General features: G+C 48.8%; 1 protein-coding gene across 1 annotated transcript; it reads right to left on the bottom strand.

Annotated features, from left to right (window-relative positions):
- Positions 1 to 7712: 7712 nt before the first annotated feature.
- Positions 7713 to 9080, bottom strand: Cldn3 (claudin 3). Its single transcript, XM_076923142.1, has one exon. It carries the CDS (start codon positions 8752 to 8754, stop codon positions 8095 to 8097), a length of 660 nt encoding a protein of 219 aa, XP_076779257.1. The 5' UTR covers positions 8755 to 9080; the 3' UTR covers positions 7713 to 8094.
- Between the last annotated feature and the right edge of the window lie 13770 nt (positions 9081 to 22850).

Here is a 22850-nt window from a genome sequence, read left to right as displayed (position 1 = left end):
CCCCCAGCCCCTCACTGGGGGATTCTAGGCAGAGGCTCTACCACTGAGCCACGCCCCCAGCCCCTCACTGGGGGATTCTAGGCAGAGGCTCTACCACTGAGCCACGCCCCCAGCCCCTCACTGGGGGATTCTAGGCAGGGGCTCTACCACTGAGCCACGCCCCCAGACCCTCACTGGGGGATTCTAGGCAGGGGCTCTACCACTGAGCCACGCCCCCAACCCCTCCCTGGGGGATTCTAGACAGGGGCTCTACCACTGAGCCACGCCCCCAACCCCTCACTGGGGGATTCTAGGCAGGGGCTCTACCACTGAGCCACGCCCCCAGACCCTCACTGGGGGATTCTAGGCAGGGGCTCTACCACTGAGCCACGCCCCCAGACCCTCACTGGGGGATTCTAGGCAGGGGCTCTACTTCTGGACTACAGCCACAGCCTAAATCCTTTTTCTTTAATGATTCCCTCATGGTCACCATGGCTACTGTGGTCCCAAGTCTTTAGACTGAATACTGATGAACTGAGGAAGAAATGGCTGCCTGAAACACAGAGAGGGCCATAGCAAGTGTGTGACAGAGGACAACTTATCAGGACAATTCTCTCCTTCTACCATGTGGGTCCCTGGAATCAAACTCAGGTCCTCAGGCTTGGCAGCAAGCACTGATGCTATCTATCTTCTATTCATCTATCTACTATCTATCTATCTATTATCTACTATCTATCTACTATCTATCTATCTGTCTACTATCTATCTATCTACTATCTATCTACTATCTACTATTTATCTACTATCTACTATCTATCTATCTATTTATCTACCTACTATCTATCTAACTACTATCTATCTACTATCTATCTATCTATCTACTATCTACTATCTATCTACTATCTATCTATCTATCTACTATCTACTATCTATCTACTATCTATCTATCTATCTACTATCTATCTACTATCTGTCTACTGTCTATCTATCTATCTATCTATCTGTCTATCTACTATCTATCTACTGCCTATAGATCACCTATCTAGATATATCAGTCTAGATATCATGTATCTGGATAGCATCTGGATATCTATTTTTATGTATATGGGTGGTTCTGTCTACATGCATGTCTGTGCACCACATGAGTGCCTGGTGCCATTGAGGGTCAGAGAGGGGATCAGATCCTTTTGAACTAGAATTACATACAGATGGTTGTGAACTGCCATATAGGTGCTGGGAATGGAGTTCAGGTCCTCTGGGAGAACAGCCAGTGCTTTTAACCACTGAGCTATCCCTTCGGCCCTTGTATCTTAAAAGCTTTCATAAATAACATTTTTTAAAGTGTATTATTTGCATTGATAAATACACACACACACACACACATATGTATACTTCAGAATTCTTTTTCTCCATGTTGTCAAAGTCTATCCCCCCTTACTGTATCTTTTAATCAGAATACAGTACTCAGTGATTGGAGGCGTGGCTCAGTGGTAGAGCCCCTGCCTAGAATCCCCCAGTGAGGGGTTAGGGTGTGGCTCAGTGGTAGAGCCCCTGCCTAGAATCCCCCAGTGAGGGGCTGGGGGCGTGGCTCAGTGGTAGAGCCCCTGCCTAGAATCCCCCAGTGAGGGGTGGGGGCATGGCTTAGTGGTAGAGCCCCTGCCTAGAATCCCCCAGTGAGGGGCTGGGGGCGTGGCTCAGTGGTAGAGCCCCTGCCTAGAATCCCCCAGTGAGGGGCTGGGGGTGTGGCTCAGTGGTAGAGCACCTGCCTAACCTCCCCGTTGCATGTGCACGGCCTCAACAACTCTAGAACAAGCAAATAAATGGGTTTGGGGCTCATTATTGACAAAGGATGGAAAAGTTAAATTAGAAAGCGTCATCTGGTCTAACTACTTTGAAGGATTTATGGGGAAACTGAGGTCCAGAGGGGGAGAGGCCACTGATGGAGCTCAATGGCCTCCCAGCATTCCCTTTGATGCTGAGGGCAGAGCTCAGCAGTTTACAGTGTGTGCTGCTCTTGGCGAGGACCTGAGTTCAACTCCCAGCACCGACACCGAGCGTCACACAACCACCTGTAACTTTACCCCCCAGGGATGTGGGACCCTTTTCTGGCCTCTACTGGTGTCTATACACACTACAACATACCCCCTTATGTATACACATAGATTTAAAATAGAAAAAAGGGGGGCTGGAGAGATAGTTCAGCGGCTAAGAGCGCTTGCTGCTCTTGCAGGGACCCAGGTCCAGCTCCCAAACACCCATATGGTAGCTCAGCACCTGCAACTCCACTTCCAGGGGAGCCAGTCTTCTTCAGGACTCTGAGCGCACTATGAATGCATGTGGTGCCCATATATACACTTATATAGGGCAAAACACTTATATAAAATCATTTTTTGTGTGTTTTTATTTTCCAAGGTAGGATTCCTCTATGTAGCCCTGGCTGTCCTGGAACTTGCTCTGTAGACCAAGCTGGCCTCAAACTCACAGAGGTCGACCTGCCTCTTCCTCCAGAATGCTGGGATTAAAGGTGTGCACTGCCACTGCCTGGCTTTTTTTTTTTTTTTTTTTTTTAAATGGGAGTAGAAAAGACAAAAACGAAGAAACAAACGCAGAAACATGTACAACTGGAACAATATCACCTCTCTTACAGATCTGACCTCCAGGCACATGGGCTCTGCAGAAGGTCCCTCAGCGGGCATCAGGAGCCCCGACTCTGCTTCTTCACCAACTTGGCAAAAACCCAACCCTGTTGACTTGGGTGACCTTTCCTGGATCGCTGGCGGAGCGAGGACAAGCAAGGCCTCTGTGTGAAGCCTGCTGAAGACCTGGAGGGAGCCACAGTAAACATTGCAACCGTGTTTGATGAGGAACTTGGCTTAGGCTCCAGCCAGCAGGAAGGGCTCAGACTGGTGTGGTAAGAACAGCAAGGCCCGAGGCCACAGCTTGGCTGCAGGGCCTGGTAAGGAACTCTGAAACTGTGCATTCTGAAGGAACCTGGAGATTTCTCTCCCAGGAGCAACCATCCATCTTCTTTGTATCTCTAAGCCCCCACTTGGCTGGAGGTACTAACATATTAATAATAAGAAGAATGCAAATTAATTAATCCCCTCAGTGCCATGACAAATGTTTTGCTGTTGTTTTTAATTTTATTTTTTTAAGATTCATTTATTTATTTTATGTATGAGTACATTATAGCTGTCTTCAGACACACCAGAAGAGGGCATCGGATCCCATTACAGATGGTTGTGAGCCACCATGTGGTTGCTGGGAATTGAACTCAGGACCTCTGGAAGAGCAGCCGGTGCTCTTAACCACCGAGCCATCTCTGCAGCCCTTGTTGTTTTTTACTTGTTTGTTTTGAGACAGAGTCTCACTATGCAGCCCAGGAAGGCCTTGAACTCATTAAGACTTACCAGCCTCTGTCTCTAGTGTGCTGGGATTAAAGGTACTTTTTTTTTTTTTTTTTTTAAACTTTTCTTTAATTTGAGACAGGCTGTCCCTTTGTAGAGCAGGCTGGCCTTGAAGTTGTGAAGATCCTCCTGTGCTACCTCTGCCTCACACTCACGAGTGAGGGGATTACAGATGAGACCTCACTCATGCTAGGCAAGGCCTCTCCCCCTCTAACACTGAGCTCCACTAACTCTCTCTGTAGACCAGGCTGGCCTCAAACTCAGAGATCTCCTCCCTGCCTCTGCCTGTGCTGGGATTAAAGGCCTGAGCCATCACTGCCAGTTTTTTCTTTTTGCTTTTTGTATTTTGAAGTCTAAAGAATTGTACACTTCCACTTCTCTTACTAAGGATTTGCCTCACGGCTGTTGGTTTTTGTCGTTGGTTTTGGTGTCTTGATACAGGGTTTCTCTGTGTAGCTTTGTCTGTCCTGGAACTTACAGTGTCGACCAGGCTTAAACTCACAGAAATCCTCCTGCCTCTGCTTCTGGAGTGCTGGGATTAAAGGCTGAGCCACCACTGAAGGATACTACTATTATTACTATTATCTGTTGTTGTTCTGTTATGGGGGTTATTGCATATACGTGGAGGTATCTAAGGACACAAGGGACAGCAGGTCCCCCTGAAGCTTGAGTGACAGGTAGCCATGAGAACTGCCTCACGTGGGTGGAGGCCACTGAACTCGGGTCTTCTGTGAAGAGCAGTATGTGCTTCTAGCCAATGAAGTCATCTCTCCAGACCTCATTTCACTTTCCATTTTCCAACAGCCTCACCCAACTGCCCAGGCTGGCCTTGAACTCACTCTGAGATGCTTCTGCTTCAGCCTCCAGAGTAAGGAGGGGTGGGATTACTGGTGTACATTAGCACAGCTGGCTTTACCGTGCCTCTGGAAGCTGGGTTGTCAGTGAGTAACCCTGTGCCCACCTTCAGGACTCTCTGGGACAGTGAGGTCAGAGATGTCTCTCAGTTGTGCCTTGGCCCAAGTTGATTCCCTAGGTCAGAGAGTATTAAAGCTGGACAGAGACACTACAAGCTGCCTCTCTGCCCACAGCCCCACATTCTAGTCAGGACCAGAGACACGGTCTCCACATTCCTCGTCCCTTCCTCCACCTAAACCCTCTCGTTATCTAAGGCCCCCTTCATCCTGCACTTCATGGAGTGCCTTGGAATCTTTTGGCACTGGGTACACTTGGAACCTGCCTCTAATACTAGATGCTGAGGTAGGATGAGCATCAGGCTAGCCCTGGACTGTAGACTCAGACCCTCCCATGCCAGTAAGATAGCTCAGTGGGTTAAGCGTGTACTCAGTAAGCTTGAAGATCTGAATTCAATCTCAAAAGCCCCTATAAAGAAAGGACAGAACCGCCGGGCAGTGGTGACACACGCCTTTGATCCCAGCACTGGAGAGACAGGTGGATCTCTGTAGACATCTACACACACAATAAAAATAAATTTAAACAATAAAATAAAACCTCAAACTGCTCCTTAGAGTTCCTCCCCTTCACTGAGCTAATACCTGTTTATTCTTTTGAGATAGAGCTTTGGGTAGCCTACCTAGGCTGTCCTCAAACACACTGTGTTGTCCAGGCTGGCTTTGAACTCACGACCCTCCTGCTCACCCTCCTATGAGCTGAGATTACAGTCAGGGCACACACTTGGCCCAAAGTCTCTTTTCTCCAAAGCTCATCAGACACTTTCTCTTTCGGGCGTGTCTCGCCTCCTGGATGGTAGAAGACTGGTTTCCTAGGGCAAGCTGCTGGGACAGTCATCTAAGCTCTTCTCCTAGGACGTCAGAAATGAACTAACGACTAGGGCACTCACTATTAATAGCAACCGTTTCCTCTTCCCTAGGTCATCCTGATGACAGCACACTGGCATTCCTTAGGGAAGAGGAGAAACTTTAAGCAATCTTTTGGCATGGGGCACACTGGAACCCGCCTCTAATACCAGATGCTGAGGTAAGCTGAGCATCAGGCTAGCCCCAGGGCTGCAGACTGAGACCTTGTCTCAAACCAAGCCCAACATTAAGTTCGGTTGATGAAATGTCCCTGTGACCCTCTTTCCCTCCCAGTCACCATTGCTCAGCAGCCTGAGCTCCAGCCTCCCCGGGAAAGCAGCCTCCTGCTCCAGCCTCCCCGGGGAATCCTGTTTTAGGCACAACACTTACACACGGTCGTCTAAGTCGCCATCTTGAACAGCTTGCCACCTACTCACCTTCCCCTCCCTCCCACCCCCAGCATTCTTATTAAGGCCACTAATAGTCACCCTGCTTTCCAAACCCAAGTCTCCTTCCCTCCCCCCCCCCTCCAAGTTCTCTCCTCATCCAAACACCCTTGTCCATCCCCATGGCCTTGAAACTCTTCTTTTGGTTTCACAGCTGAGCTCACTGTTGCCCTGGTTTCGGTTGCCATCTGTATGTTAACAGCTCCTGGGTTTATGAGGTCTCTTTCCTGTTTCCTGGGTCACCTTCCGTGGAAGCTCCTAGTCTGACCAATTCTTACACTCAAAGCGAAACTCCCCAGCCTCCCCAGAACCAGTAATCTAAGGCAGAAAGTTTAGGCGATTTTACTTTATCGTGTGGCTGTTTTTCAAGACAGGGTTTCTCTGTGGAGTCCTGGAATTCTCTCTGTAGACCAGAGGAAGATCTGCCCGCCTCTGCCTCTGCCTCTGCATGTTCTGGGGATAGAGACGAGCACCACCACCTTCTCTCTCCCAAACTCTGACACCCTAATGGGTCCAGAGTCCTAAGAATTGGGCTTCCTTAACACTGTCATTTCTGCCTCAGAAAGTTGGGGTCCTGCTATCATCTTTGAATGTTTCCCTCAAGTTACTTTAACTTTTTTCCTGGTGGTTTTTTTTTTTGTTTGTTTGTTTGTTTGTTTGTTTTTTGACAAAAAGTCTCTATGCAGCCCTGGCTAACCTGGAACTTACTACATAGACCAGGCTGGTCCCCAATTCACAGAGACCCTCCTGCCTCCACAGTACTGGGATTAAAGACATGCTCCACTATCCCCACCCCCCACGGTTTTTTTTTTTTTTTTTTTTTTTTTGACAACTCATGATATAGCCCAGGCTGGCTTTGAAATTGATATGTGAACCAGGCATGGCCATCAGTCTGGTCTACATGAGCTCCAGGATAGCCAGGACTGTGTAGAGAGACCTTGTCTACAAACAGGCAAGCAAACAAACAAGCAAAATTGAAGCAAAAACAAATGAAAGAGTAAGAAAGAGAGAAAAGAAAAGGAAAAAGAAAAGAAGAGAAACAGAAGCTGGTCAGTGGTGACACATACCCTTAACCCCAGCACTAGAGAGAGAGGCAGAGGCAGGTGGATCTCTGAGTTTGAGGCCAGCCTTGTCTACAGAGAGAGTTTTAGGACAGCCAGGGCTACACAGAGAAACTCTGTCTGGAAGGGAGGGGGGAAAGGCAAGAAATTGGTAAGTGTCAGAGGCTAACCTCGAACTCCTACATTTCCAACGGTTTCTAGACGTTGGCTGTCACCCCTTTAAAGACCAGGAAGCTGGGGATCTGTTTCCTCTCCAAGAGCCCTGCCTCAGTTCCCTTTACCTTGTTCCAAGAGCAAGTGCCTCGCGTCTCAATATTGTTTAACGCTAGGTCCTTCCCTCTCTTGAGGACACTGGGAAGAAGTTGAGGTGGCTTTTCCCCTCATCTCTCCACCTCCAGGTCTGAAGACTCTGTCAAATGTCCCTTTGAGGTGTCCCCCCGACCCCCACCCCGGGTGCTGGGAACGGAACCGAGCCCTATGCACGCTACACAAGTGTTCTACCACTGAGCCACGCCCTCATCGCTTAGCCGTCCTTTAGGTGAGGCGTTGGATTCCAACAATAGGTCTTTTTGTTCGACGTCTCCAAATATGAAATCACAGTAGAGAATGGACTTCTTTAACCCGCACGTCAGCCACCCCAAATGCCCAGAACAAGGCTGTAGATCCAAGCACAAACCAACTAGGTCATCTCAGAGAAGAGTCCCTGCCTTCTTTCCCTTGGCCCTCTCCAGCCGTGTTCCTCAGAAGCCCTCTGGCTGGATAGCTAGATCAACATTGCCATAGGGTCTGTTGAGATCAGTCCCGGAATACCTCCCAAGAGTTACCCACCTAGTGAGCACCAAACTCATGTGTACCCCCCACTTTCTCCTGGCTGAACCTGTAAGCTGTTTAAAGCTCGCTGCCCCTGGGGAGGGCTATTCGAGGGACACTCCCCAGCAGGTGCCCGGTAGGTGAGGTGGTGGCTTGTGCGGAGGCGTTCAGGATAAGGAGGCCCCAGCGACTGCAAAAAAAACGAAAGGCTTTTATTGAAAAATATGAAACGGCCCATTTTATGGTTTGCCTGTCTCTGCCCACTGTGAGTCTTCCGGCTGCGGGGCTGGCAAGTAGCTGCGGTGACCACCCCAGCCCTGGACTTGGGAAGGGCGAGGTTTCTTTGTCCATTCGTCTTGGACAGTTCCTAGGCCCGGTAGTCAGGTGGCAGCCAGAGAAGAGGGGGTAGGGGGACGCCAGCCTGTCTGTCCTCTTCCAGCCTAGCAAGCAAACTGCGTGGCGTCTGTCACCATCTGGAAGGTGGGGGGTGGTCTCTGACGCGAGGGTGCACGCTGGACGGGTGGGGTACATGAACTATTGGTAGTGGTGTTGGTGCGGTCTGCGTGCACCCGGCCCCTCAGACGTAGTCCTTGCGGTCGTAGGCGGTGCCGGTACCGGTGCCAGGGCCGGTGGATCGCGGCGCAGAATAGAGGATCTTGGTGGGTGCGTACTTCTCGCGTGGTGGACAGGAGCAACACAGCAAGGCGCCCCCTAGCAGTTGCAGCGCAGCGGCAGCCCAGCCCACGTACAACCCAGCTCCCATCTCCCGCTTCTGGGCCTCGGGCACCAGCGGATTATAGAAATCCCTGATGATGGTGTTGGCCGACCAGGACACCGGCACTAAGGTGAGCAGAGCCGCCAACAGGAAAAGCACTCCCGCCACGATGGTGATCTTGGCCTTGGCCGTCTCGTCTTGTACGCAGTTGGTACACTGGGCGCCCACGAGCGCCACGAGGAGCCCGAAGGCGGCCAGCAGAATGGACACCACGATGAGAGCTCGGGCGGCTTGCAGGTCCTGAGGCAGGGCTAGCAGCGAGTCGTACATCTTGCACTGCATCTGGCCGGTGCTCTGCACCACGCAGTTCATCCACAGGCCCTCCCAGGTGATCTGCGCCGTGATGATGCTGCTGCCGATGAAGGCCGAAACGCGCCACATGGGAAGAGCGCAGCACACGATGGTGCACAGACAGCCCAGCACGGACAGCGCTGTGCCGGTGATCTCCAGGCCCATGGACATGGCTGCTGGACTTGAACCGGCTCGGCCGGGCACCTCCGGGGACTGGGAGACCAGGGATCGCTGCCGCTGGATCTGAGAACCAACTGCCCTTCGAAAACTGACGGACGTCTGTCGCCGGGAACTACGGGTGGAAGTCAAAGGACTGAGCGCGCTAACGGCTCCTCTCCTGGGGCTCGCACGGAGACTGCCCCTGCACCTGCCTGTGGCTTTGGAGACTTGGCTTCTGAGACTGGGTTGGCTCTGGGATAGGGTGGGTTGGACTTAGCTTGGTGCCCAGAGGAGGAGGGTGGAGCTCGCTCTTCTGGCCCAGGGGACAGTGACGTGTGTCCCGTCCAGTCCGGTCCGTCCTCCCCAACCCCCTTCACCATGGGAGAAAGGATTTAGCTAGAACCTCAATACTGAAGTGTACGTTTGTGTGAGTGTGTGAGGGGGGTGGGGTTGTATCGTAGGAAGGCGGGGTCCTCTGAACTCCCTCCCTTCCCAACCTCCCCTAACTCCTTAAGCATAACGAATTCTCTGGAGGTATACAGAGTGGGAGGGGCGCCTCAGGGATTTGAAATGCAAGTCACCAATTGTAAACTGCTTTATTCTCTCGTACCCCCACCTCCGTCCTCTTTAGCGCTGGAGGCGTAGGATGGAGGCGCGGCCAGTTCCTCTGGAGGACCCGGACTGGGAGGACCCAAGTGGGGGCGTGGCTGAGGCTGTTTGTCGCTGTAGGTGGATGGAATTGTAGCACCTGCTCCGGGTCCCTGGGTCCCTCCGGCTTTGAGACAAACACGCTGGCCTTGCCCAAGCAGCGTGATGCAGCTTGATGCAGGCTGGCGGTACTGTCTATATTCAGATATACAGAACTCTGAAGCCAGGGACGACGTCCACTTGCAGAGCCCACCCTGCACCCCAGGGACAGTTGTTGAGTTCAAATTCTTTCTTTTTTTCTTTTCTTTTTGTTTTTTTGTTTTTTGTTTTTTTTTTTGTTTGTTTGTTTTGTTTTTGTTTTTCTGTGTATCCCTGGCTGTCCTGAAACTCACTCTGTAGACCAGGCTGGCCTTGAACTCAGAAGTTGGCCTGCCTCTGCCTCCCAAGTGCTGAGATCAAAGGTGTGCTCCACCACTGCCCGGCTTGAGTTCAAATTCTTGTTCAGCCCCCTCATGTGACCTGGACTGGTGGCAGGCCTACATGGCTTAGCCCAATTACCGGCCCATCCAGAAGCTGCTTTTCCCACTGAAATTCTCTTCCTGGAGTCTTGTTTCCCCCTCCCCTTTGGGAGGGGGGCGAGGCAGAGTGAGTACCAGGGGGAGTGAAACTTGGGAAAGAGATTTGATACACAGGAGAAAAGAAGAAGTCTAGCCAGGTGTGTTGGCTCATGCCTGAGGCTAAGGGCAAGAAGATGGCTGGGAGTTCAAGGCCAGAGTGAGCTCTGCAGTGAAATTGTGTCTCGAAATAAAACACAACTCATGTGCAAAAGCCCTGAGCAGTGTGTCATGTCTGTAATCCCAGTGCTTGGGAAAGTGGAGGCAGGCAGGAGTTCAAGACCATCTTGGCTCTTGGCTACACGGAGAATTCAAAGCCAGATGGGCTACATGAGACCCTGGCTCAAACAAACTCCAAACTAACACCCCCCCCCCCAAACACCAGTCCCTTTTGCCTCTGAACACTTTGACTCCCCAGCCGCCACACACCTTGGGGTAGCCCATGCTCCAACTCTTCCCCTCCCCTATCCTCTTCTCCTCACCACAGCTAGGGGATAGCTCTTTTTGTTTGTTTGTTTGTTTTCGAGACAGGGTTTCTCTGTGTAGCCCTGGCTGTCCTGGAACTCACTCTGTAGACCAGGCTGGCCTCGAACTCAGAAATCCGCCTTCCTCTGCCTCCCAAGTGCTGGGATTAAAGGCGTGAGCCACCACCACCTGGTGGGGATAGATCTTTTGGTGAGTTCCTATACATCCTCTTCGAGGACCCTTGCTTGGGGTCCTTTCTTCACGAGACACTCCTTCAGCTGCCCACATGGCTAACTAACCCCGCCCCCAAGTTTTTCACAGTTTTCAGAGGCTGGGGATATAGCTCAGTGGGTAGAGTGCTTGGCCAGCCTGCCTGGCTTTTGGTCTGTCCCTGGAAGTAAGTAAACTCTGAGAGATAGCAAGTCAGTAAGCACCGCATCCAGATCCGTCCCAGAAGACTTGGAGGTCAGTGTGGGTGGCTTGGAACCCTGTACCCAAACAGAAACAAAGGACAACCACAAAACTGTCCCAGCTTCTTACCCACAATGCCCCATTCTGTTTTGTTTTGTTTTGTTTTGAGACAGGGTTTCTCTGTTGTAGCCCTGGCTGTCCTGAAACTTGTGCTGTAGGCCAGGCTGGCCTCGAACTCACAGATCCACCTGCCTCTGCCTTCTGAGTGCTCGGAGCCTCATCCTCTCTGATACCTTTGTTTTCTTTCATATTTGACTTTGAAGTGGCCTCTGGCTTTCCTTTCCTTTTCTCTCTCTTCCTCCTCCTTCTCTCCCTGCCTTCCTCTTTTCTCTCCCTCCCCCTCATTCTCTTCCTCCCCCACAGGGTTGAACTCAAGATTGTTTTGCATTCCCCGGGTAAGTGGTGAGCCTCTTTGTGAGCGAGGCCACGCTTGGTTTCTCATTTATTTCTGTCTCTTTGTCTCTGCTCCGGTCTGTTACCACCACCGGGACATTCAGAATGTTCCAAGTCCGACAAGCATTTTTGCCTGTTTTATTACGTGGCACTCCCGATGCCTAGAACAGGGCTGGGTAATCAGAGAGGTAATTGACTTAGCACTTTCTCTTGTTTCCGAAACCTGTCCTGCCAGAGTTCTGTGTCCAGGGACATTGCTGTGTTGTGAGGACCCCAGGGGCTTTGCAATTAGCTAGAAACCTGAGAGCCATCCAGCTAGATGAAGTGCTTTCAGGAAGCAGATGGTCCAGAGGATAGAAGTCATCGCCAGCAAGCTTGACAACCTGAGTTTGATCCCTGCTACTTCAAAGATGAAAAGAAGCCCATCCCCAAAGTTGTTCTCTCACCTCCACAGGCTTGCTGCAGTACACACACAGACACAGACACACACACACTGACATACACTCTTACACACACTTACACATATACACACACTCTCACACACCCTTATACACACCCCACCCCACACAAATACTGACAATCTCACACTTATACACACATACTCACACACATTCACACATACTCGTACATACACCCACACTCACATACATACACACTCAAACACACACACTGAATAACTAAACAAAATAAAGCTTTGAACTTCAGTGAGTTGGGCCTATGGATTTTTTTTTCCTGGTACACCCCCAACTGTCAAATCACAAACACTCAGACTCCACCCTCTCCCTTCAGAGCTCAAACCCTGGGGTGACAGAAGATTCCAATAAACAGTCCACATGGAAACCAGGCTCTGTTTCTTCTTAGCGCAAAGGTCTTGGGCTGGTCCTGATGGGTAGGGCTGGGAGTGCCGGACCACAAAGCCCAGCTGGGGCTGGGTCAGGACTCTTCTGGAAGGAGTTTAAGCCCAGGATACTTAATAAACAAAATAAAGGTGCATATCTTTAACGGAGTGCTGGTGTGGTACGCCTTGGGTGGGGGAGAGCAGTGGGGGCTGGGAATACAGCTCTGTAAAGTGCTTGCCACATAAGAACGAAGACCTGGATCCTGTGCCCTGAAACCCACATTAAAAAAAAAAAAACCTGAAGTGATGTCAGAAGCCTTTAAACCCAGCACTTGGGAGGCAGAGGAAGTGGACCCCAGAGTTTGAAGCCAGCTTGTTCTACACATTGAGGTCTAAGACATCCAGGGCTACACAGAGAAAATCCTGTCTTGGAAAAAACAAAATAAAACAAATCAAAAAATAAAATAATTAAACCGAGTACAACCGTTCTCACTTGTAGTCCCAAGCCCCAGGAGGCAGAGACAGGGGGGTCCTTGGGGAGGGATGGCCTGGCCAAATAGATGAGTTCAGATTTAGTGCGAGATCCAACCTCAACCATAACATGGGAAAATGATTGAGGAAGACACCCAGAGTGTCTCTAGCGTCCACATATTTCCAAACATGTGTGTGCACACACACACACTTGCACACACGGACACACACATACATACTATAAACAAAAGGGGGTGGGGGAAACCTGGAGTGGTGATATCCACCTTTAATCACAGTAATTGGATGGTAGAAGCAAGAGATATTTGTGAATTCACAGCCAGCCTGATCTACATAGCTCCAGGCCACCGTGGTCTACATAGAAAGTTCCAGGCCAGCTAGAACTACATAGTGAAGCCCTTCTTAAACAAACTAATGCCAAGCACACGCCTTTAATCCCAGCACTTGGGAGGCAGAGGCAAGGTGGATTTCTGAGTTTGAGGCCAGCCTGGTCTACAGAGTGAGTTCCAGGACAGCCAGGGCTACACAGAGAAACCCTGTCTTGAAAAACAAACAAACAAACAAACAAACAAACAAACAAACAAACAAAAACTAAAACCAACCAACTGAATCTCCCAGATGTGACCTCTGTTTCCCATTCCTGCTTATTTTATTTTTATTTATTTTTGGTTTTTCCACCTGCCTCTGTCTCCCAAGCACTGGGATTAAAGGCATGTGCCCCCATTCCTGCTTCTTATTGTCACCTCTGCCTATTGCCAAGCCGCCTCGGCCATTATGGACTCTCTCCCTCTGGAACTGTAAGCCAAAATAAACACTTTCTCCCATTTAAAAAAAAAATAAGAAGGAAGAAAAGGAAAAGAAACAGTGATGGGAATCCATCATCCTAGCACGGTGCTGGAGGTCACAGGAATTTAGAAGCAGGTTAGGCTGCTCCGACTGCTGGTTGTACTGTGGTCGGACACCATGGACTAGGATTCCTGTTTGTCTCTGAGGCTGAGGAAAAATTTCGATGACTTTTCTAAGCTCAGTTTCTACCCTTGTAAAAAGGGGGAAACTATGTTCCCGTGACTCATGTCTTTAACACTGTAAAGAGATGGACAGCCACGTACCTGTCCATAAAAATAGAAACCATCAGGGCAGGGCACAACCTTACACAGGGGAATGATATGTACTCAGATCTGTGCTAGTCAACCCTGGAGACCTTGAGTAGTAAGTCCTGTGCTCGATTCTCTAGCTGGTTTCCTCATCCGAGAGGAAGGATTTGCTCTGAGACTCGGGACAGCGTGGTGGTGGGGGATGGGCAGGAAGAGTTGGCTTGTTTTTGAGGTGGATCTGTTGGGCAGGGCTGAATAGAGCCAAGCAGAATAGTATCCGTGCCCAAGGGCCAAACTTCAGGGACTCCACAAATAAGACTTTGGCTCCTAGTAGATACCTCCAATCAGCCCCGAGCCCAGTATCTACAACAGTAATTGAAAGACAAACAGCCCAATTGAAAAAATGGGCGAAGGGAAATCAAAACCACGAGCTATTTATTGCCTCGTCGCAGATAGAATGCCTGTATCAAAAAGGCAGGGGACAGTGGTTGCTGGGGAGAGGTGGAGAAGACAAGCTTTGTGTTTTGTTGGTGGCAATGGACATTATTTATTTATTTATTATACACGATATGGAAAACAATTCAGAAGAACTGGTGAGATGGTTTGGTGGTTTACAGGGCTTGCCTCGGAGCCCGGAGCCACCTGAGTTCAGTCTCCTGGACCCACATAGTAGAAGGAAAGAATCAACTCTTATGAAGTTGTACTCTGACTTCCACACGCTTGCTGTGATGCGCACACACACACACACACACACACTGCTCCTATGGGGAGAGTGAATAAGGGAATGTAAAGAAAAGTTTAAAATTATCAAAGGATCTAGCTATTTCATTACTGGGTGTGTCGCTGGTAAGTGGACTGAGAGCCATACAGGGCCGACCCCCTGCAGCCTAAGATTTAATACCTCTTTCAGGAACCTCAACTCAGACTAAACAGGGATCTGCGGGTTTGATGCAGATAAGAATTTCAAGATAAGCCGGGTGGTGGTGGTGCATGCCTTTAATCCCAGCACTTGGGAGGCAGAGGCAGGTGGATTTCTGAGTTCGGGGCCAGCCTGGTCTACAGAGTGAGTTCCAGGACAGCCAGGGCTACACAGAGAAACCCTGTCTCGAAAAACAAACAAACAAACAAACAAAAAGAGAAAGAAAGAAAGAAAGAAAAAAGAATTTCAAGATGAGCCAGCATGAAACAGAAGCAGAGACAAAAACAAACAAACAAACAAAACACCACCACTATCAACAACAACACCAGGGTCTCACCATGTGGAAGTCCTGGTTAGCCTGGAACTCACTAGATAGATCAGGCTGCCTTGAACCAGTACATCTGCCTGTGCCTCCAGGGTACTAAGATTAAAGGTGTTCACCAGGACACCTGGCCCACAGATGGAGATTTTATTAAAGACATTTTAAGGGGCTGGGGAGAGGACTCATCAGTTAAGATCACTGGCTACTCTTCCAGAAGATCAGGGTTCAATTCCCAGCACTCTCATGACATTTCACAACTGTAACTCCAGTTTTAGGGGACCTGACACCCTCATACCGATATATATTCAGGCAAAACAACAATGTACATAAAATAAAAAAATTAAAAAATATTTTGATATAGCCGGGCAGCTATAGTGGCACCTTTCATTCCAGTCCTGGAAGGGAGACAGAGGGAGATCTCTTTGAGGCTAGCCTGGTCTACATAGTGAGTTCCAGGACAGCCAAGGCTACATAGACAGACCCTATCTCAAAAACATCAGCAACACCAATAAGAGACAGAGGCTAAGAGAACTGCTTACAGTTTAAGGCCCGCCTGGTATATAGCCTGAGACTCTCAAAAGACCAAACCAAACCAATCAACTAATAAACAAACTGTTGGCAGAGAGACCCTGTCTCAAATAAATGAAAAAAAAATGCATAAATAAATCAAATATTTTAATACGGGCTTTAGGCATGAGAGTTAGGAGAAAAAGAGGCATCCAGAAAGAAAGACACACCCAGGAGTAAATATCAGCATCTGCAGCAGCTACATGAGACTCTATACACCATTTAAAATTATTTTTTTCTTACGTATATGTGCCTGTATGTCTGTGTTTGTGTGACTCTGCACCACATGTATGCAGGCCCCTGAGACCCAGAAGAGGACGTCAGATCCCCCAGAGCTGTGAGGTGCCCGGTATGGATGCTGGGAACCTAACTTCTCTGGAAGTGCAGTAAGCTCTCTCTCCAGCTCCCACATACACAAGATTGGTGGCGCTCAAAAGATCTCTAGGAGATCCCTTTTTCTTTATTTCTTCATTAGTGAGACAGAAGATGGGGTAGACAGAGGTGCCTTGCATGGGTTTATAATCTGGTAATGTCATGGGCTCTCTAGGGTAGGATGGGGTGGAAGTATATACTTTTCTTGGTGGATGGTGTTTCTGGTGATTTCTGGTGAGATTCCTAGAAAATTGCAGGTTTGCCACTGGGAATGGAGAGAAGCCTTGAGCGCTGTTATCCCTGCTGCAATGCTTATCCTTCTGATGGCCAGAGGCTCCGGTGAGACTCCAGAGTAAAAGGTCCCTTTCCCTTTTCCCGTTCTCAGACCTTTCCACCTTTTTATCCTGCCTCAGGTATGTAGACACAGGAAATACAGTCAGGACACAGAAGAGGCACCTATGCTTCATGCTTACTGTGACCGTTTACGTAATAGCCAGGGAGTGGAGACAAGTGAATGGATAAAGAAACCTGAGGCACAGTGGTGAACACCTGTTATCTCAGCGCTGGGAGGTAGTAGTAGAAGCAGGAAGAAGGCAGGGAGTTCAAGGCTGGGCTAGCCTTGGATACATAGTGAATTCCAGACCAGCCTGGGCTACATGAGACTCCACCTTAAAACAACCAAACAAGCAAAAAGAGAAAGGACCAGAAGGAAGAGGAGAAAGGAGAGGAGGAGGAATTAAAATACACACTGTGGATTACTAATCAGATAAAAGACTTTCAGTTTCCACAACGCTGATGGCACTGGAGGACATCAGTTCAGGGGAATAAAGGGAAATGAGTGATTTCACGCACAGGTAGAGTCCCAGAGAAAGGTGGAGTCATAGAAGTTAGAGGAGACAGTAGCTATTGCCAGGCGGTGGTGGCGCATGCCTCTAATCTCAGTGCTTGAGAGACAGAGGCAGAGTGTGAGGCTAGCCTGGTCTACAGAGTGAGTTCCAGGACAGCCAGGGCTATACTGTGAGATACTGCTTTGAAAAACAACAACAAAACCGTACCTATCAAAAGTGGATGGGAGGATGGGAGGCGGGGTCAAGAGGAATAGAGGCTGGGCTGTGGCTGGGATGCGGTGATGCAATGCTTCCCTAGCACACACGAAGCGCCCCTCCCCCAAGGGTTCTATCTCTAGCAACACATAAACCGTTAACTGGGTGTGGTGGGGCCATGATCCCAGCAGTCAGAAGGTGAAGCAAGAGAATCAAAGTCAAGGTCATTCATTTTTGACTATACAGATAGTTTAAGAATAGCCTGAGCTACATGAGACCCTGTCTCAAAAAGTAAACAAATAAACTGCTCTTCCAGAGGTCCTGAGTTCAATTCCCTGCAACCACATGGTGGCTCACAACCATCTGTAATGGGATCTGATGCCCCTCTTCTGGTGTGTCTGAAGAGAGCAATGATATAAATATATATATATATATATATATATATATATATATATATATATATATATATAATGAATATTGGAAAAAACAAAACAAAAAACCCAACAACAAAAAGTAAACAAACAAAAACAAAAAAAAGTAAACAAACAAAAAGGGAGGAATGAGGGTCCTAAAATGCAGAAATGAAAGGGGGGGGGAACAAGAGACTGAGAGAGACAGAGACAGTGACAGTGAGAGGGAGGATGAACAAACAGCCAATCAGAATAGGACAATAAGTGTTGAGGTTTGATCTTTTGCTGTGTGTTGTAATGCTACATGCAGGCCCCTAAGACCTGGTTGCCCCAGAGAAAGCCAGCAGCCAATAGCTGGGCAGAAGAGACATAGGCATCTCTCTCTCTCTCTCTCTCTCTCTCTCTCTCTCTCTCTCTCTCTCTGTCTCTCTGTCTCTGTCTCTCTGTCTCTGTCTCTGTCTCTGTCTCTGTCTCTGTCTCTGTCTCTCTCTCTCTCTCTCTCTCTCTGTGTGTGTGTGTGTGTGTGTGTGTATTTGTGTTAGGGTTCCCAGGCTTGGGAGTCACAGAGCAACCACTATGAGGAGAAGGTGAAGAAGGAAGAGAGAGATGCCATGAGGTTAGGTGAGTCATGAAAACGTGTCCCTGAGGGCCAGCCAATTGGAGCTAAGAGCAGCCCAGATGAAACGTAGTAAGTAATAACTCGGGGTTATCAATAGCGTGGAGGGTAGGCAGCTGCTCAGCTCTTGTGCTGATTAAGACTTATCGTAAATAATAAAAGTTGTGTGTCTTTTAACTGGAAACTAAATGGCCAAAGGCAGGGTAGAAACCCCAGATTGGGATTCAAAACTTCTACAACGGTTAAGCACATGAAAAGATGCTTATTATCTATAGCCATCAGGGAAGGAAACAGAAAAACCACAAGGTGGTACCACTATGCACCCACAAGGATGGTTACCATTTAAAACGTTGACAGTGACAAGTGCTGACAAGGCGATTGTCCCACGTCCTTTCTGGAGCGATGGAAAACTGGTCCCACCTCCCTTCTAGAGTCCACTTCTCAACTTCTGAAGTATCTAAGGATGACCACGAGTGTCTTATTGTCCTGCCCCTACTTCCAGAGTGCTGGGGTTATAAATGTGGACCATCACACTCAGTTTTATGCAGTGCTGGGAACTGAACCCAGGGTTTTGTGCACACTAGGCCAGCCCTCTCCCAACTGAGCTACACCTCCAAGACTGTAGTGGTTTTATGAGTCAGGATTACATTCAGTAGCCCAAGATGATCTGAAACCTAAGCTCTACCACTGAGCCACGCCCCCAGCCCCTCACTGGGGGGATTCTAGGCAGGGGCTCTACCACTGAGCCACGCCCCCAGCCCCTCACTGGGGGATTCTAGGCAGGGGCTCTACCACTGAGCCACGCCCCCAGCCCCTCACTGGGGGATTCTAGGCAGGGGCTCTACCACTGAGCCACATCCCCAGCCCCTCACTGTGGGTTTCTAGGCAGACGCTCTACCACTGAGCCACACCTTGATCCCTACTGAAGGATTGTAGAAAGATGTACCCCTAGCCTTCAAGGGATGATTTTCAACTGAATTCTGGAACATTTTTTATGACCTGGAACTCTGGATGTTCCTTTAGTCTTCTGTCTTAGTTTTATTGTGACATCATGCTGGCAGGAGGGGGCAGGGTGTTTATCAGTGATTGGCAGAAGCAGAAGTCCAGGCTCCCTATTTAGCTTTTAGTGACGTTCATGACAGGGGAAGAAGGTGACTTCTCATGACTGCTGGGTAGGGGTGGGAGTGCCAGCTCCCCTGAGAGGTTTCTATTGATAGTTCAGTAAGAGTAGTCTCGAGGGATATTGGTTGGATGAGGTGGGGGTGTCTTATCAATACCTCCTGATTGGAGGAGACTTGCTGTCCATGCATGGGGCAATATGAGGACAGAGGACAGGACACCATCTTGTTGGATGTGTTAGGGTACTGTGTTCCATCTTGTGAGAGTAGACATTGAATCTCCATCCCTGCTTGTCCTTTGGTGGAGCTAGTGTGGGTTGGCACATGATTTTCCTAAGGTGTCTTAGTTATTTTTTCTAACTGCTGTGACAAAGTGCCTGGCAAAAGCAACTCAAGAACAGAGGGTTTAGTCTGGCTCACAGTTAAGGGAAAGACATGGCAGCTTGAGTGTGGGGTAGCTGGTCACACAGCATCCACAGCCAAGTAGCAGAGAGAGATGGATGCTGGTGCTTCTCCTCCTCTTCCTCCTCCTCCTCTTCCTTTTCCTCCTCCTCCTTCTCCTTCTTCATCTAACTTTTTATTCTGTCCAAGATCCTAGGCTGGTGGGATGGTGCTACCCACATTCACACTGTAATTCTTCCCTCCTCAGCAAAAACTTGTGAAAATATTCGTGTGTGTGTGTGTGTGTGTGTGTGTGTGTGTGTGTGTGTGTGAAAATATTCTTGTAGACACATCCACACATCCACCACAGGATCGTCTCCTGGTTGATTCAAAAGCTAGTCACATTGACAGTGAGGATTAACTATTGTAGTTAGAATCAATTCCTGTTGGGGTCTTCATTCCCTTCCTGATCCCTAGACTAAAACCAAGCTGTGTTTTCGGCTTTAATCGAGTCTTATTGGGCCCCTCCCCGCCCCAACCAGCTGTCTGGTTTTTCAGATCTACATGAAGGGTACCTGAAGGGAATAGAAAAGTGAATTTCTGTAATCACAGCACTCTGGGGGCCGAGACAGGAAGACCTAGAGGAGTTGGAGGCCAGCCTGGGCTACAGTAAATATTGTCCAAAAAAAAAAAAAAAAAAGTCAAGTGTAGAACAGGGGCTTAGAATGTAGCTCCAGTTGGTAAAGTGCTTCCTGTCTAGGGTGCAGGAAGCCCCTGGTTTCATCTCCATGCAAATTGAACATGGTGGCACACCACACCTGTAATCCCAGCACTCCAGAGGAGGAGGCCGGAGGATCAGGAGTTCAAGGTTATCCTTGGCTGCATAGTGAGTATGGACATACTTCGTCTCAAATACAAAGGAGGCGGAGGAGACAAAAGTAAGAAGAGGAGAAGGAGGAGGTGGGGGGGGGAGAGAAAAAAAAGATGAAGAGGAAAAGGGGGGAGGGAAGAAGAGGTAGAGGAGGAGGAAGAAAAGGAGAAAGAAAGGAGGGAAGGAGGAGGAAGCAAGGGATAGGAGGGGGAAGGAGAAGGAAGAAGAGGCAGAGGAGGAGAAAGAGGAGGAAGAGAGGAAGAAGAGGCAGAGGAGGAAGAGCAGGAGGAGGAGAAGGAGCAGGAGGAGCCAGAGGAGGAGGAGGAGAATAAACCTTGTTTGGATGTTTGGGCAGAGCCTTGGGGTGGGCAAGTGGACCGGACGGAGGCAACAGCAGAGGGAGGGTCTTGAGTGGTCTCTGTAAGGCAGATTGAGCTCCAGTCTATAAGCCTCATCCCCAACAGAATGGAGACTAATACACTCTGTTGATTTCCAAGTTTATTTAAACCCAGAGGCCCTTATCTTACCCTCATCCAAACAGCAGGAAGTTAAACAAAGCAGGTTTCAAGACCTGCAATGAGAAGTTGATTTAAGATAGGGCTCTATCTGTGGTTATTCAACCTTAGGGAAGGTTGCAGCTTATCACTGGCAAAGGCACGCTCGATGCCAGGCCAGCACCTCCATTCCACCAGCTGGCTGAGGCAAGGTCTGCAGGGAAGTCTTGCTGCTAAAACACCCAAGCAGCTCTCTCTGGGTATGGAGGAACTGCTTATGTCCCAATTCACCAGCACTGGTTCCAGGGGCTTGGAACCACAGTGACCATGGTGACAAGGCAAAATCATTAAAGAAAAATTATTCAGGCCTGGGCTGTAGCCTAGCAGTAGAGTACCTGCCTAGAATCCCCTAGTGAGGGGCTGGGGTGTGTCTCAGTGGTAGAGCCCCTGCCTAGAATCCTCCAGTGAGGGGCTGGGGGCGTGGCTCAGTGGTAGAGCCCCTGCCTAGAATCCCCCAGTGAGGGGCTGGGGGCTTGGTTCAGTAGTAGAACATTTGCCTGGCATGCATGAGTCCCTGGTCCCACTCAGTGCTGCAAAACAAACTCAAGGACACTTCAAAGCACAGTAAGTTAGAGTCCATTCATAGCCATCCGAGTTGGTAACAGACCATCGTGATGATGTCTTGGAGTGGGAAAGAGAAATTGGATTCAACTTAGACAAAACCAGGTGAAGTGGTCACATCTGGTATCTCAGCACTCAGGAGAAAGAAGCAGGAGGATTGGAAGTTCAAGGCCAGCCTGGGTTAGGCTGTGAGTGCCTTGCTCAAGCGAACAAGACTGGTGAGATTGCCCAGTGGTTAAGCACTTGCTGCTCACAAGGCTTGTAACTCCAGTTCTGGGGACTACCCTCTGGATTCCAAACATGTGCAATTATGGTACGCAAGCAAGCACAATTAAAGGGAAAAAGGAAAGAAAAGGCTGGCTTTGTGGCACACACCTTCAATCCTAGCATATTGGCACTGAGAAAGCAGATAAGGTGGATCTCTCTGCGTGTTCAAAGCCATATTGAGGAGAAAGAACAGAAAAACAAACACACAAGAAGCCTAGAATCCCCCAGTGAGGATCCAAGCAATACCCAACCAAACCATATCAAATATGCCAGCCTACTTGTTTGGTGGGTGGGGACAGGCACCATGTCAAGATTCCTGTGGATTGCTCACTTGTCTGTCTCTTCAGTATGTTCTGACACTTACAAATTCATCCAAGCCTCCTTGGCTGCTGAGACATATTTTGCAACATTGCTACTGATGTACCAGGTCTCCTATAGCAGAAGTGTGTTGAGTGGGCCAACAAGATGGCTCATTGGGTAAAGGTGATTGAAGCTAAGCCTAGCGACCTGACTTTGATTCTCTGAACTCATATGGCTGAAACAGAGAAGCCACTCCTTCAAGCTGCCTTTGGTCTGCCTTATGTGGCATTCTGTGTGTCGCCTCGCCTCTTTTTATATCATCTTTTTATTATTATTTGAACAATATTTTCAGTTTCATTTTGTTGTTGTTGTTATTCTGAGACACACTCTGTAGCCTTGCCTGGCCTCGAACTCACAGAGATCTGCCTGCCTCCTAGATGCTAGAATTAAAGGCTTGCACCACCTTGCCCCAGGTTGGAAGAGGGTGTTGGATCTCCTGGAATTGAACTTACATAAGGTAATTTCTAAGTCTGCCATGTGGATGCAGGAAATCAAGTTCAGATCCTCTGGAAGAGCAGCCAGTGCTCTTAATTGTTGAGCCATCTCTCCAGGCCCCAAATTTTAATTAATTAATTAATTAATATTTATTTTACATATAATTTAAATTATATATTATATAAATATATGTATATATATTTAAAATTAAATATATAATTAATTAATCATAGGTAAATTCTCACTATATAACTCTGGCTGGCCTCAGATTCACTATGTAGCCCAGGCTGGCCTCAAACT

This window comes from Arvicanthis niloticus, chromosome 24, assembly GCF_011762505.2.
Source record: "Arvicanthis niloticus isolate mArvNil1 chromosome 24, mArvNil1.pat.X, whole genome shotgun sequence".
NCBI classification, from domain to species: domain Eukaryota; kingdom Metazoa; phylum Chordata; class Mammalia; order Rodentia; family Muridae; genus Arvicanthis; species Arvicanthis niloticus.
The sequence above is the reverse complement of the archived record's forward strand: the minus strand, read 5'-3'. Positions and strand labels throughout refer to the sequence as shown.